Below are 16,840 nucleotides of genomic sequence, written 5' to 3'. Positions count from 1 at the left end.
GCCACGCCCACCTAGCCATAACCTCAGCGTCGCACCCCTAACGTGTCACATAGCACGAAATATGTGGAGCACGTTCTTTACATTTTATGTTTTTTTTCTTTCTTTATTTTTGGTACTTAGTTGCCTCTTGGCCAGATTTCGAAATGCACAATTTTTCCAGCTGGCAGCGATTTGCGCTGAAGTTCGTTTTTCCAGTTCCGCTTTGTCTTCTCTTCTTCTTCTCCTTGGGTTTGTTTATATATCTGTGAACTAGATCAAAAGACAGTATTGCGGTCAGCTGTGCGCTGCCTTGCTGAATCTGTTCTGTTTCATATCAAACTTCAATTAGTTGACAACATGTTGACAGTTGGTTGGGTGATGTGACAGCGACAAGATGTTGATTGAGTTAGATGGGGATGGAGATTGCCATGTTGCTCTATTGCACATAAGTATATATACTCGGAGTACTATATATATATATATATAATTAGGGAAAGAAAAGAGAAGAACTTCGTTTAAGCAGATATTAATTCTACTCATTACTTTAAAGACTTATTAATCATACATTATTAATTACTATATATATTTTTTTTAAAAAGACTACAAAACATCTCTATACTCTTTAAAAGCTATTACTATCTCTCTCTCCCTCTATCTATGTCTCCATAAGTCTCTCTCTTTTACTCAACTCCCCGCTCTGTTCTACTCTCGCTTTCAATGTATTTTTGTCTGCCCTTCTCTTCGCTTCTCACTCCTTTTTACATATCCTCTATAGTGTCTTCCCTTCTGTTTTTCATTATAAATTGAAACCTATTTTGATATCCCTACCTCTCATATTAATATAAAAGTATAATATCTTTAGATCTAAGATAACTTCAAAGAAACTTCTTGTGAAGTACTATCTACCAATTGAATTTTTATTAACTTCTAGTCTATGTAGTGTTACATATACCTTAATCAGCTGTTGACGTCTTTTCAATTAGTCTAGAGATGTTTGCACAGATGTTTTCACAGCAAACACTGGGCAGATAAATTGATCTGCTCCATAAACAATGCATAAAGCTTAAGGAATAAACAAGTTTTTTTATTTTCTTGTTTGGTTTGTTTATAATCTAATAATGTTTACAAAATGAGCTTTTCCGGTTTAATTCGCAAAACGATTTCCTTTATGCTGTCTGTTTGCCTGCCAAATGCAAATTGTAAATAATTCTCGACAGGTAATTGAATTAAATAACTGTAATTGGGCTAACAGTTATGCATAACAGAGAAAACCTTGCATTTAATGCGTATTGATTGGCCTTTGCACTTGACATGGCCAGTTATATATATATATATATAGGGAGATATATATATGCATATTGTGCTTCATGTTTGTCAAGTCGGACAGTCGCATTCTAAATCCCATTATGCATTTATGCACAAAAAAAGAAGGAACCCAACAGAATGTTGAGGTTTGTGAAAAAGCGTGAAAACGGCTGTAAGCGACTGCCTGATACGCTGTATAAATAGCTAACAGTAGTTGGAATAAAAATTGTTGACTTATTTGTTGGCTAAAAGGCAAAGCTGAGATTAGCTAAGGAAATTATTAAGTCTAAGTTTAACATAGTAAAATATATATATATTTTAATATTTATATTTATATATATATATCAATCAATATATAAATATATATATATGATGATATGATATATCTAACAGTATTAATTTAAAATTATTATAATTCTACCTATGCTCTAAGTTACTTGATCTCTCTAGCTTACAAAAGAAGCCCTGCTTCACTCTGCTTACAGGGTATAGCAAGCAAATCGGGCCAAGCAGACTGCAGGCATTTGTAATCAAATATGCTGGAATTCGCTTAGCCCTTGTTGAAAAGTATAACGAATTCGTTACGAAGCATGTAAGGCACAGAAAGAGAGGAAGACATTGCAAAGTATAAGTTTGAATAGCTTCAAGATGACGACAAGAGTTTCTCTGAAAGCAAATGTATACAAAATATATGTATAGAAAGACTCAGCTATAATGTGGCTATATATTTGTTGGGTAAATACCTACTCTATATATGAATCTCTTAAAGCAATTCATTCTAGTTCACTCACTCTACTTCTACTTAGTCAATTTATGTATTGGTGAGGGTATATAATAGTCATTATGCTCTTGAATCTAACTTTTTGTGCCGCTTCGTCGCAACGCTCTATTTGCTTAGTGTTGCTGCTTCTTGTGCTTCTTTCACTTCTTCTTCACCTTCCAGCCCGCATTGATTTGATTTTGTGTTCGTTGTCGCAATCACCTGATTTGTGGCGACACCTTCACCACGCCTTTGTGTCCCAATTGACAAGCCTCAAAGGTAAAGGCAAAGTAACATTTCTTCAGCTGAATTATGCAATTTTCAGCGTTTTTCCTTTTCGCTTGTATTGTCTTTGCGCAGCTTTTATTGCCTGCTAAATTTAGTTTCTTATCGGCTGCTGCAGATTCTTATCACTCGCGACTTGATAAATCGCGTCGACACAGCAAAAACAACAAACAATTCTGTTCACAGCTGAGCTGGGGGCTTTCCTAATGTAACGTCAAATGAGAAAAGCTGCCCACGCTTTTTTGTGTAAAATGTAAAAGAAATATATGTATAAATATCTGTATATATATTTTTGTGTAGATATTTCCATGTCGCAAGCCACTTGGCACTCGTCAGCGCGTGGGACGCTGTCTGCGATTGCAGTTCTCAACTTCATATAAATATATAGAGCATAAACCCATATATATACATATATATATATACATAGATACATATATATAATATATATATACTTGCATGCTTGTAGGCCTTAGCTGTTTATGTAGTGCCGCGAGTTATTTGCTCCACAGAAGTCAAAAACAATCGCACGTTTCTGTGGTTTTTCTATACCCTAAACACATTGCAAATGCGCATTCGGGGTATATTCTTACTCTGGTATATATATATATATATACTTGAGCTACAATAACAGTCTGCTAATTACGTAGCTGTAGCATTTTACACAGTTTGTCTTACAGCCAACGCAAATTGAGTTAATTGCAAATATTTAGTAGCTGTGTCCATTTGCATGATATCGACTAATAATCGAAGAGCTAAAATCTCTCAACTAGCTGTATAGATAGTCGTAAAGCTCACTCAGATAACAAATACAGCAGTTAAGTGAATTTCTCATTTCAATCCAGTCGAGCACTCTCGAAACACTGACTAAAAGCTATACTGATTAGGTTAAATGTATTTGATTTGTAAATATCCGGTATTCGATTATCAATTACTGCTATATATAGATAAGATATACGTAGTTCATAGATACTACTATGCGAACTATACTTTATAAACCTTAAGCCCTTCCTTGACATTTTTTGATTCCTGATAAAATATTTGATTAAGCAATTGATATACAATTATATAGAACTTATAGATAGCACTAGATATTGATATTGATTAGGTATCAAAAAGAAATATGCATTTTTTCTGTTTCTCTAAATTAAATTTCAAAATCTATATTTTTTTTTGGTTTTTCTACTTATCAAATACACCCATTGATAACTTTTCCTTAAGCACTTTCCAAATTTACATGGTATTCATGTAAAGTAATTTACAATTTTCACTTGGTTTTTCTTTTAGAGTCTTGATGTAAAATGCTTTTGCATGCTTTGCCATAGAGTTGTCTAAACAATTTTCGACTTGTTTAAACAATTAGCTTTTGGTTTAGAAAATACAATTTGCATATGAGATATATATGGTATATAGAAAAACAATTAGGGTTAAGATCAAAGGCAAAGGCAAAGGCTGGTAAACAGCCTTAGCCTACAAAGAATTCGTAAGACTAGAGATATAAGATTTCATTTGAAGTCAGAATGTTGAGAGTGTTACTGACTGTATAAGGCTCAGAAATAAATATGTAATGTTAAATAAATCGATATATATCGATTAAACTGTGAAAGGCTATCGACAGTGGAGACCAGGAGTTTCTCTAAAATTATGAATATTGTAGTAGAAATGAGGAGGAAAAAGCTAATATGCTCACTTTTCCCTTTTATAAATCAGCATTAAAATTTGTATTTTGTTTTTTTAAAAATTTTAGAATGCCAAAATATATTTGTCATATATTGTTTTTGTTTTATGCTGACTAATCATTATGATAATATATTTTATCTAAAATTTCTGGCTAGTCATAGAATTATTTTAAAAATCATCGAATAGGGCAAAGCCCTATAAATCATAATAGGAATAATAGAAAACTTGTTATATAGGAACAAATTGAATACTTAAGCTTATGAATTATTAATCACAAGAATTCTGATAAATTATATAGTTTCTTCTGAAGAAACGTAATGAATATATATTTAGAGAGAATTGCATCAGCTGTGACTTATAAACATAATAAAGAGAGAACTTTAGACTAAAATGAGAAGAACTTAACTAAAATCCGTTTTGTAATTTGTAATTTATTTTCTGTAAGCTTTTTAGTTTAATATAAACTTGAGGTTTTTGCTTTCGCATAATTTGAACTTTACCTTTTTTAGCAGTTTAGCACGTACTACGTGTCATCCGATTGTAATATATGCATATAAAAATAGGCGTGACGAATACTAACAACACAACAACAACAACCACAATTAATATAGTATTAGCAAATATTTGAAAATCAAATAATTATTCAACTGGGCTAATTTTAAAATGCTGATCAATGCTGATCAGTAGAGCTAATATATTTAATTTGTATGCTCGTTCATTAAGTGTAAAGTGGGTATATTGATGTTGGTATAGTTCACGTCAACTGTCTGTCAGAGAGCTACTTGATATATGACCTATTTGAGCTGTGACTCATCCAGTGTTGAACTGTTGGATACGCCCATTAGAGGTGTGAGAAATAAAGCATTAGTATATTTATTACAGCTGAAGTTAGAGACGTTTTTAAATATTTGCTTGGTTATATAAATTCATATAAGACAAGTAAGTGTGATTTTTAGCTGGGAGTGCGCGACTAGGGGATTCTAATGCAGTTTCTTAAAAACAATTTTGGAGAGTAATAATTAAATTCAGGTACGGGTATTTGGGAAGGGAGATGCCTTAAACTATGTATTCATATTTTTTTAGTTTTCTTGAATAATTTCAATGATCGATTCCTATCGATTGTAAGAAACGGTGTTATCGTAAAAAAATAATTCGAAGAGTTTACAGATAGATGTGGATGGATTGTGGTTATATAGTAATTATCTATATTTACACTGACGTCACTTGTTTGGCATTTTCATTTGCATATTTTGAATAATTTGTAACTGAGCCCAGGCTTTGAGTGATTTGTGTGTGGGCGTTATGCGAGCTGGTTTCGAGCAGGTGTCAACCTTTAAATCAACCTGGCTCACTCGTTGCGACACTTTAACGAGAATCAATCAGCAAGAAAAGGCAGCGGCAGGTTGAAGTCCATAATAAAATATGGAACAGTTTAATGGGGGTATGACTGAAAATTCATTAAATATTGAAATGAAATGTCGAGAATCAGTCTTATCCATGGAACAACAAATTACAACATTTTATGTTTAATATAAATACAAAATAGTGAAATAAATAATAGATAATAGGGCTATGCTTGCAAAACAGTTTTAAATAAATAAATCGATGCAATTTATTTGAAATTTATTTTATTAACAAAAAAAGGTTCAGCATGTTATGATCTAAAAAATGATTAAAAATTAAATGAGGGTCTGCCAGAGAAAATAATAAATGTAAAAATAAATATGCTAAAAATAATAGTAAATTTATTGGAGCATCAAATTGAAATTTTTAAAAAATATATATAAAATATTATCTGCCAGAGAAAATAATAAATGTAAAAATAAATATGCTAAAAATAATAGTAAATTTATTGTAGCATCAAATTGAAATTTATAAAAAATATATATAAAATATTAAGGGTATGTTTGTAATTTAATAAAAGTCAGACTTTAAAAATCTGGTTTATATTTTGACAGACTTTTAATATATGTCTGATGTTTTGCTTACTCTGAATTTCTTTATATATCTTTTTGTTTCGTGTTGTCTTTATAATGCCATCTGTTTGGCTGACTTAATGCGCGGCTTTGTGGACACTTTGAAGTGTCCACGTCGCAAAGAATACCGTATATAAAGGCTATATTTATACTATATATAAAGCGTCCTCTGTCGGTCCACTTGAGCAACACTCTGTTAATCCTTGGTCGTGTGCACAGCTCGTCTCGTCTAATAGCACTTTTTGTGGGTGCAGCTGACGGAATGGAATGTGCATTTTCCATTATCCAAACGCCAGAGTTAACTTGCACTCTAAGTAGCACGAAGCCAGCTCAGCACGGCTCTCCCTTGAATCTTCCCTCAACAGCTGTCCGTCCCCTGGTGATGTTCCCATTTCTCTGCATAATTACAGAACCGCCTGCTTCATACCGAGCGTAGGCGGTGGTGGTGGTGGTCTGTGCACTTGATGTGTTGTGATGGAGGACGATGACGTGCTTTGGCATCTCTAACTGGCACAGCATTTCCTGCTTCCAGTTGTTGTTGCTGCTGGTCCACCTTCCTCTTCGTGCTTGCCATAATGGTCCACTTGCCTGGCTGCTCTTCTAGCATGCCTGGCCCTGCTCCTGCTTGCGTGCCTATTCCATCAGCTTCCTCCCGTTGCCTGCCTTTCTCTTCCTGTTCTCTCTCTAAACTTTGTGCTTAGTTCCTATTTTTTCTTTTGCTGCTCTTCCTCTGTTGTTGTTCTGGTTTTTGTTGCTGTTCATGAACTAATTTCATTTTGGCTTCTCATAATTAAGCACTTTAGGCGCTGCCACGCCCCCCCCCCCCCCTCTTCAATCAATTAGTTCTCGTTTTTACCTGCTTTAAAAACGTTTCCCTTGCAGCTTCGAAAGAGTTGTTTTCTTCAATCAACTGCAATTGTTTCTCTTCAGATGAAAAGCTATTTTCCTGTTACCTTGGCTGTAGCTCTATCTACGTCCACCTGTTCACCTGCCTCTAGTATTTTAGCTTTGGCTTTGACTAAGAGAATCGAGACAAAAGGTTATTGCACGGCTTGCCGATTTCAGATTATCATTCCAGCTTGACATGCAATGTTGATTGTTGTTTCGTGTTGTTGCTGCTGCTGCTACTACTAATACCGTGTACCTTTGTGAGTTGATAGGGTATGCTAAGTATATATAACGAATTGAACAGAAAGAATGACCGAGGGAGAAAGAGTTTGTTCCTATAAGGAATGTACACATTTTTAAATTGATCGATATATATCGATAAGTGCACATGCATTAATGTTTTAGTTAATATATCTTCACTCAACTCTTTCTATATTATGTTTATATCCGATAACATATCTTTCAGCTGGAGTTTCTTCCTCATACAATTAGCCTAACAAACAACTTTAATATGTCTAGTCTAGGGTATTTAAATTTCGACGAAACCTCTTTCAACTTGTACAAACTCTTTTATATAACATATTTCATGTCGTTTGTTCCTTTGGCCCTGTTTGCTGTGGTCGCATTTTTCATGCCCGAATGGAAAAAGGTGAATTAACACGAAATAAAACGGAACGATTTCGCCTCGACTGACTTGTCTGGAATTCGAAATGCAGAATTCTGCATTATGTGTCAGTTATCAAAGCAGTTGTTGTCGTTGTTTTTGTTGTCTCTGATTTGACAAGGCACGCGAACTGCAGCAGGCAGCCGGGACTCTTGGCTGGATTTTGTTACGGAAATATGCCAACACCTTCCTCTGCTCACTTTTGTTTTAGCCGTCGCAAAGTTTTATTTTTTTTCTTTTCAAATCTTTTGAAAGTGCCCGGGATCCTTGTTTGTTGTGTGCCCGGCGCTTAAGAACGTTTTTGCCGAGTTGCTTTTCATCACTGGCAAAAGCAAGTTTTTCTCTTTCCTTTTCTCACTGCGCTTCTGCTATTACTTTTTGCACTTCTTCCTTGGCGTAAATTGAGCATCAAGATGAAAGCTAGAAGGAAAAGTTATGCCATAAGTAGCTTAAGTTCAGTTCACCTGGGACTTTTCCCTTTGCTCTGAGTGTTGCATAATGTTGAGACAATGAGAGAGCTGGGTTTTAGTGCAATCTGCCGAACTAGACAGTCTACAGAACTCAATAGGCTTAATATATAGTAGGTAGTCCTACGTCATAGATTAGTTAGTTCATGAGATATGCTTAAAATACGAACTGGAATTAATTAATATTTACTGAAAGCTTTAACATTCGTATATTTCTCACATACTTGATCAATCAGCTAATATACCCTCCTCGAATTATTCGTCCTTTGAGTGTGTGGGAAATTGCTTTTAACTATTTGCTAAACTATTTGCTATTTGAGCTGTTGTCGTCACACTCATGACATTCATTAGGGAACGCTGCTTTGACCTATATACGTCTTGTCCTATGACATATAGCTACCTCCTGGCCCTCTCCGATATCTGACCCGATTGTGTGGCTCGTTCATGTTCAACATGCAGTTGGCATTTGATGATGAGCAAAGTTTTAGCATTTGCTTTAATCAAAGTTTTGTGACGCAGCGCACAAAACTTTGCATTGAATAAGTTTTCCATTAAACATTCAGGGAAACAAGCGTAATTCATGTTTATTTATATTTATTCATGTTCTACAATATTTACGTTGTGGTTGTTAAGCAACCAGCTCAACTCCAACTGCGCCATGAATATGAAATGTACAGCAAAAGCCGAACTGAACTTTAACTGCAGCATTTGCTGCAATCCAAACGTTTAGCCATTTGCAATTCCATGAAAAATGTGTTAACGCTTTTCCGAAGCATTTTTCAGTTAACCCAAAATCTCGGGGGCTGATGATACCAAATGCCAACGAGCAAACAAGCGAACGGCGGTCAGCCTTGTGGGAGACCCCAAAACTCAGTTCAGCTCAACAACCTGCAGGCAGGACAAGCAGTAAACAGATTGCTGCACAGTGGTCACAAAATGGAAAAAATTAACTTAATTATGACAGAGAGAGATAGGAGATGGGTGACTCAAGATAGGATAGGATATTAGGAATGAGATAGGAGATAGGAGAAAGGAGATAGGAGATAGGAGATAGGAGATAGGAGATGGGTGAATCAAGATAGGATAGGACATTAGGTATAGGAGATAGGAGATAGGAGATAGGAGATAGGAGATAGGAGATAGGAGATAGGAGATAGGAGATAGGAGATAGGAGATAGGAGATAGGAGATAGGAGATAGGAGATAGGAGATAGGAGATAGGAGATAGGAGATAGGAGATAGGAGATAGGCCTTAGGAGATAGGAGATTTAAGATGGGAGAGAGTAGAGAGGCCATAAGAGGAGGAAGAAAGCAAAGGACAGGGTTATGGGACATCGGAGTTAGAAGGAGAACATAGCAGATGGGTAATATGGCTGAAAACTAAGATCTAAGAAGTAAGATTTGATATATTAAGATTATTATCAAGCATTAGGCCAATTTTTTTATATTTTCGTTTTTACCATTTCTCTTATTCCATTGTGTTTCCGTCTTCGCTTGTTCAACTTTTGAAGTGTTTTTTTCCTCATACTATCCACTGTTTCGACCCGATTGAACCACTGTCTGGGCCACTTGAAGCACACACACAGAGAGAGAGAGAGAGAGAGAAAGAAAGAAAGAGAGACAAACATTGAATGTCGTCGCCTTGGGGCTAGCACAACCGCATGCGTTTCCCTTGCTGCAGCTGCTCCTCTACCGAACTGTCCCCTCTGCAGCTGCAATGTGTCTTCATAGCCTCGTTGCCAAACTCGAATAATTCAGGCAGGACTCGTTGCATACTTTTGTGCGCAAATGTTTACACAGCTCACAGCAGCGCGTCCTTCGTACGGTTTGGGTAACAAGATGCAGGCAGCTATATACATGTATATCTATAAATATAAGTATATATACATATACATATATATAACTGTGTGTTGGTGGATGTGCTGTTTAGCTGGCCCACATCTGTCCGGGCAAGCGGTATGTGCATATTTATATAAATGTACAAACGTATGTCCTGGCAGCTTTTGTCGCTCCATTTCGCTTAGAGTCCAGCACAAGGAGCAGTAGCTGGAGCCGTAGCATATGAGTCATCATTGTTCAGCCTCAGCAACGGCCTCATTTACATGGAGCGGAGGTTACTCGAAATTGAATTCCACTTTGGACAAGCAGATTGGCTGCTATCCTGGCTAGCTGTCCTCTGTCCTGTCATCTAGGGTGTTGTGTTCGCCTCACCAAATTTGGTATATATAAATAGGATAGCAGCGGCATTTGAATGTGAAGTGGAATCCTGCCTTTAAATGTCCTTGTATTTCGTTACTCATCTTACTCGCACTACTCACACTTCTGTCACATGTTATTTCCGCCACGTTTGACTGTGCCGTGCTGTCTATCTTGACTCCAGCCTCCGCCATCCTGAATGCGTCATCACGTTCGGGTCTCACTCATCTGCTGCAAATTTGAAACTGATGAGCAGCGGCACAGTGGTTTGACAGTACGTTAAATGGCATTAGAATGGGACTGCATGGCAATATGAACCTGACAATATGAGAATCGCATAGAGAGGCAACATTTAAGAAAGAGAATAAGCAAAGATGTAAGAAAGAAAATGAGTGGGACGCAAAGTAAGATATATAGAGATATCTTTACTATGAATATTTGAGAATCGCTTAGAGAGGCAAGACTACAGAATGCATAAGAGAGTGAAAGAGAGGATGTTATAAAAAGCATATAAATTGCATCGCACACCCACTGTGGCACGGGCTTCAAATTGTCGCTGACGGCCGGGAAACATGAGTTATGTTCGCACACTCATTCAGCAGGATAATATCCTGCTACTCTGCCTGATGTGTGAATCAAAAAAAAAAGTAGCAACAACTCGAACAACATAATAAATGACAGACACTTTGGGGCGACAACTGCTGCGTTGCTGCACAAAGGGTGCAGCAGTCCCAAACGGCCCGAACAAACTGCAGTCGGAAGGGAGCTAGAGTCAGATAGAGACAGAGACAGTTAGAGAAAGAGAGAGAGAGCAATACACAGCATCCAATTGGACTTCATTTCCCATTTCTCTAAAGCGCTTCGATTAATTGGTATTGCAAAGAGGATTACAAATGATTTAATAAAATTTGCTTATCAACGCGCTTTGTAGTCTCTTTTTTTTTGTTAGTAGGTAAAAGGATCATGAATGTAGAAGAGAATTGAGGGACTGAAAGGATTGTCGCTGCTTTGGATTGCTCACTTGCACTTCCGCTGGCAACTGGGGAGATTGCCTCCGCCAGACAGACGCTGCGGTTGCTGCTGCCTCCTGACAATGGAATATGTAATAAAAAAAAAATAGTATAAAAAAAATATAAGCATTGTTGGCGGGATAACGGCAGACAGCAACGGAAGTGGGTTAGAGGGTGGGCCTGGAGGTCCTGGTTAGGGGCTGGCAGCTGTTGTTGGCCTGGCTGCTCCTTTTGCCAATCGCTTTGGCATTCGCGTTGCGGCTGATGTTTATGGCACAGCAAGAGTGTTCGACCGACAGGCAAAAGTGCTCGACTAACAAATACCCTTACCTAACCAAGAGGAAGGAAAGAGATATTCTTTAAGGAGGTATACTTCAGTTTTTTTGAGCATATCTGCTTATGAGACAGACGGATGGACAGACGGAGATATGGAACGATAGATGTACTTACGTACGAACGCAAGGGCAGACAAATATTCTGATGGATGGCTCAACAAATAGAGGGATATGTCTAGATTGACTGTCTGATTCCTGATATAGATCATATAAATTCTGTAGGGACTTCTCTGCGCCTTCTACCTGCCTGTTACATACACTCTAACAAAGCCAATATGCCCCCACTAATCATTTTCAATGGGTTCAGCAGCGTATTATAAAAAAAAGAGCTGATGATGTTCGGGACGCGACGCGACGATGCTTTGTCGCTTGCTCTGCCATCCTTTGCCAGCTGATGACCCAGTTATGTGGCTCTAAGCATTATTATTTATGCGTTAATTAAATATTCCGTATACACATGTTTCTAAGCACCCACAGCATGTTTACAGGGCGCATATTAAGTTGTAAGCGGGACATCTCTCTCTCTCTTCAACTGCTACCATAAAGTACATTACGCACATAAATAGATATATAGCTACATATGTGTGTGTGTGTATGTGTGTGGACTAGTTCATAAAATAATTCAATTTATGAGAGTTCTGTGTCCTAGAATTGCGTGGCTATATTTATTTTACTGCCATAATCATCTAAATAATGTTTAGGGATTAAAGCTGAGAGAAAGTTAGAAGTCAGAAGTAGAATATAAGACATTAAAGCTAAAAATGGCGAAGCACAAAAAACGGGTCTTTAAATAAGAAACCTATAGATACAAATTGGAATAGCAGCTCTGCTTATAGTCAGGGTAGCTCCTGGTCGGGTTCTCCCGGCATCATTTGAGCTAAAATTCACTTAAATCATTTATCAAATAGACTTGACTGCGTTTTCATGTCAGTACAAGCTAATACTGATATACTTTATATTTTAATATCATTCCAGAGTTGATCTCAATTAGTTGAAACATGATGGAGCTGGAGCCTCGCGTGGCTATATTGCAGGATCTGCGGCTACAGACCTTCGACTCGATACGCTTTGCCTCGTATCGCACAGCATCCAAGTTGCGCTATATACAGAAATCGACAAATCTACATTTGGTGGATATATGGAACGTGATCGAGGCATTTCGAGAGAATGGGCTGAACACACTGGAGCCGCAAAGTGATGTGAGCGTAGCTCGACTAGAGACCTTGGTCTCATCGCTCTATCACAATTTGAACAAGCGTTTGCCAACGGCACAGCAGGTGCCAGTGGACTCAAAGGCCGGTCTCTTGCTCAATTGGCTGCTGGCTGCCTATAGCAGGTGAGCGAATGGAGTCACGAGAAGTAGAATCCTAAGCTAATCTCTTTTCTAATCTCTTGCAGCGATAACTCTGGCAAAATACGCGTTTTTTCCATTAAAGTAGCGCTGGCTACCATGTGCTCGGGCAAGCTGGTGGATAAGCTTAGATGTGAGTAGCTCTTGGTTTTATGCAGACATAAGACTTCAGTTCACACATTTTATCTGTCGTTTAGATATCTTCTCACAGATTTCGGATGGCGCTGGCCAGCTGGTTGCCTGGAAGCTGGGCGAGTTTTTGCGTGAAGTTTTAGCTTTGCCTGCGGCTGTTTATGAATCACCGACATTTCATTACAAGGATGGGCTGGAGGAGGAGATCTTTCCGGCTGAGAATAAGGTCACCGTGAATGATTTCATGGCAACACTTATGTCCGAACCGGGTCCATCGTGTCTCGTTTGGTTGCCGCTGTTGCATCGGCTGGCAACCGTTGAGACAATTGTGCATCCGACGATCTGTTCTGTTTGCCATAAGGAAAACTTTACCGGATTCCGTTATCGTTGTCAGCGGTGCCACGCCTACCAATTGTGCCAGGAGTGCTTTTGGCATGGCAAGACATCGCTGAACCATCAAAACGATCACGAGGTGAAAGAGTACTCGAGCTATAAGTCGCCAAGCAAACAGATCGGACACTCGTTGCGCAAAAGTTTTCGCTGTGTGCCCGAGAAGACGACGCAAGTGTTGCCACGATTCCCCGACCAGCCCGAAAAGACACTCAATCTATCGCACATTGTGCCCCCTTCGCCGTTGCCCTCACACAATGGCTTCTCCGATCCGGCGTTGGGTCATTTACATGGACCCGGTCCCGGACCGGGCCATCATCCCGGCATCTTTGATCGTTCCAGCACGCTGGATTCACGTGCCACCGGTCGTAGTCTGGATACGACAATGTCACGGGTGGCCGCTGCCTCGGCCAACGATGAGGAACATCGTCTAATTGCACGCTATGCAGCGCGTTTAGCACAGGAGAATCGAGCGGTGAGTTCCAATAGACTCATCAACTGGATTCATCTTAAAGCAAGTCATTGATCTTTTTAGCCCTCGAATATGCCGAATGCGGAGAGCATTACACCCATTGGCACAGATAATTCGCGTGCACAGCGCGAACTGATCGCGCAGCTGGAATCGAAGAATAAGGAGATAATGCGTGAAATCGCGCGCCTGCGTCGACAGCAGGAGACTGAGCAAATGGCACCGGAGAATCCAGCGCTGATCAATGAGCTGCGCGCGCTGAGGCAGCGCAAGGGCGAGCTGGAGGGGCATTTGGGCGCATTGCAGGATTCGCGGCGACAGTTGATGGAACAGCTGGAGGGTCTGATGCGTATGCTCAAGAATCAACAGACTGCCTCGCCACGCTCCACGCCCAATTCGAGCCCACGTTCGGGCAAATCGCCACCGATGCCTGGCGGTGGAGCGGCAGGTGCGTCCACAGCAGCTGCTGGTGGTGGCGCCATGAGCGCCTTGCATGCTCAACAGCTGCAGCAGCTGCAACAGCATCCAATGCTGCGTTCCACACAGCAACAGCTACTGCAACAGCAGCAACAACAGCAGCAGCAACAAAATCAATCTTCCGCCAGCTTCAGTCAGAGCCAAATGGAGCAGCTCAATCAGATCAGCAGCGATATGCGCAGCGCCTTTGCCGCCAATGGCAGTGCAAGTGAGTATTTAGTCCTTAAGGGGTTTCAGGGCTTACCTTGACTCTATTTGGATTTGGATATTGGATCTTGGGTTCTTCTTTAACTCGTTTAGGTTGGCTGCATAATGAACACAGTTGATTCTTAGGCTACATTCAGCGCTATCTCTCTCTGTCTCTGTCTCTCATACACGCAATATATAAAAACACTTAACTCCACTTTATGATACACAATGAATCAATCGCTGTCTCACAGTTACCACACACACCCACACATATAGCCACTGATCCACTAAACCACTGTCTCGAAACACTCTTCACCTTGCAGCTGCTGACGTGTCACGAGTTTGCAATCGTGCTCGATTTTTGTAATTCGATATATTTTTTCTACATAGAATTGTTATCGATAAATTGTAATACTTTATAAGGCAAGATTATGCGATCGATAAGAATAGAAAAATGTATTGACTCGTCTCGATAAATGAGAGAAAAATCGATACACTTATATATGTCAATCATCGATATAAAACATATCGATAACTTATATTTACGCTTTCTGGCAATAAATATTCAAAATTTGTAGACTCAATTCTATTAGCGTTTATTCTCGCTATATCGATATGCATTACTTGCATTATATTATATATATATATCATATATCGATAACATTTAGATATGATATAGGACAAAATAAACGTTTAACACTATGATATAATCAAACATATCGATATTTGTAGCGAACACTGTATTTCGATAACACATAAATAACTTATCGATAGCACTTCATCTTGCTTATAAAGTATATGGTAAAAAGATTTGTATATATATCGATATCAATTGAAAACATAAAATATCGATAGCACTTAATGGCGGTTCGTGACTCAACGGCTACTGCTGTAAAGAACACACGATTATAGTTCACCCTTTATCAAATATGTCTACAAATGTCTCTCGCTTTATATATATACACACATATATATATGTATGCATACGATATATATATATATATATATATTGTATGGCTTCACAGCCCCGTCGCCCATATTGAATGCCAATCCAAATGCCGATGCGGAGCTGAATGAAGCTGCCGACAACATAACATCGGCCATTTCAACGATGGTCAGCGATCTAAATGCAGGTAATTCTGAGCAGTTCCCAAAGCCAAAGAAATACAAATTCCCCAATTCGAAAAGCAAAAGTCGAAATTCGAAAAGTCCTCAAATGAAAGCTCGAAACACCCATGCGCTCTTGCTTCCTCTTGCTCTGCTACTGCGGCTGCTGCTAGTTGCTTGATTTATATATATGATATAGCATATATAGCTTATACATATCTAGTTTTTGCACCTGCAATTTGCACCTGGCTTTTAGAGCTGTTTTTCTTTCTTTTTCACACTGCATTTTGGCTCGAGCACCCAGGCTTTTAGGCACTGATTGAATGTTCTCTTTCTCTGTCTCACACACACCCACTCTCTCTCCCTCTCTTTCTTTATCTTCCTCTATCTCTCTCTGTGTGCTTTGCTGTGTGTTCTCCGTGTGTTGCTCTCTTTTGTATTTGTCCTTGCTCCACTGCTCCAGGACAATCGAACAGCGTCGTCGGCGCCTTGCCGCAAACGCGTTTCATTTTGCCTTTGGGTAAGTGCTCCAAAAATCCGACGTCGACTCCGAATTTCGTGTACAGCGTTGCCACCCAGTTATCTCGCCTTGTTTTTCAAATTTACTTTTTTTTATTTTTCCATATTTTTTGTATATTTTTTTAGATTATTTCCCCAATAGACGGCATAAGAAAAAATGCTGCAAATGTTGAGTTGAGTTTTTCTTTTCAATTTTGATTTTATTCTATATACATATAACTCCTATCGTAAAAACCCCAATTTGAAGAATATCGCCACATCGAAGGTCGCGAATCGGCAAATTCGTCCAACAGTTGCGATTGCGATTGTCAGAGTTACGAGCAGATTTTTGGCAACGATCGCGGGGATGTCGAATGTGAGGGCGCTGCCTCTGCGTTGACCACGCCCCTTTATACAGATCCCTTCGATGGGGATGCTGACTTTGAGGAGCAATTTGAGTTGAATCGTCTACTCGCCTATCGCCATCATCCCGAATTGTTCATCGACGATCACGAGGCGGGATTTCCGGCCCTCCACGAGATCGGTGAGACAATCGATGAGCTGCAATTGATAATGCACGCTTACATTATGAAATATAGTTTGAATATATAAAAGAAAACGATTCTTCAGGTAATATATATATACCTATATATAATATGTATATATGTATCTAATGATATGCTATG

General features: G+C 38.9%; 1 protein-coding gene across 6 annotated transcripts in view; it reads left to right on the top strand.

The window, feature by feature from the left end:
* Positions 1-16,840, top strand: part of LOC111604585 (dystrobrevin beta) — a 28,407-nt gene that overhangs the window by 9,595 nt on the left and 1,972 nt on the right. For 2 of the 6 annotated variants that reach the window (XM_023322710.2, XM_023322711.2), the window contains exons 2-5: positions 12,517-12,877; positions 12,940-13,025; positions 13,090-13,889; positions 13,950-14,568. In XM_023322710.2, coding sequence (XP_023178478.2) covers positions 12,540-12,877; positions 12,940-13,025; positions 13,090-13,889; positions 13,950-14,568 — 1,843 coding nt within the window. In that variant the 5' untranslated portion in view covers positions 12,517-12,539. Of the gene's footprint in view, positions 1-12,516; positions 12,878-12,939; positions 13,026-13,089; positions 13,890-13,949; positions 14,569-15,574; positions 15,683-16,119; positions 16,177-16,301; positions 16,364-16,422; positions 16,785-16,840 lie in introns of those variants that run through there. The other 4 variants (XM_023322704.2, XM_023322696.2, XM_023322709.2 and 1 more) reach the window with 4 other exon arrangements.

This window comes from Drosophila hydei, unplaced genomic scaffold, assembly GCF_003285905.1.
Source record: "Drosophila hydei strain 15085-1641.00,03,60 unplaced genomic scaffold, DhydRS2 tig00008125-arrow-arrow-pilon, whole genome shotgun sequence".
Classification (NCBI taxonomy): Eukaryota; Metazoa; Arthropoda; class Insecta; order Diptera; family Drosophilidae; genus Drosophila; species Drosophila hydei.
Note: the sequence above shows the minus strand (reverse complement) of the source record. Positions and strands in the feature narration are given on the sequence as shown.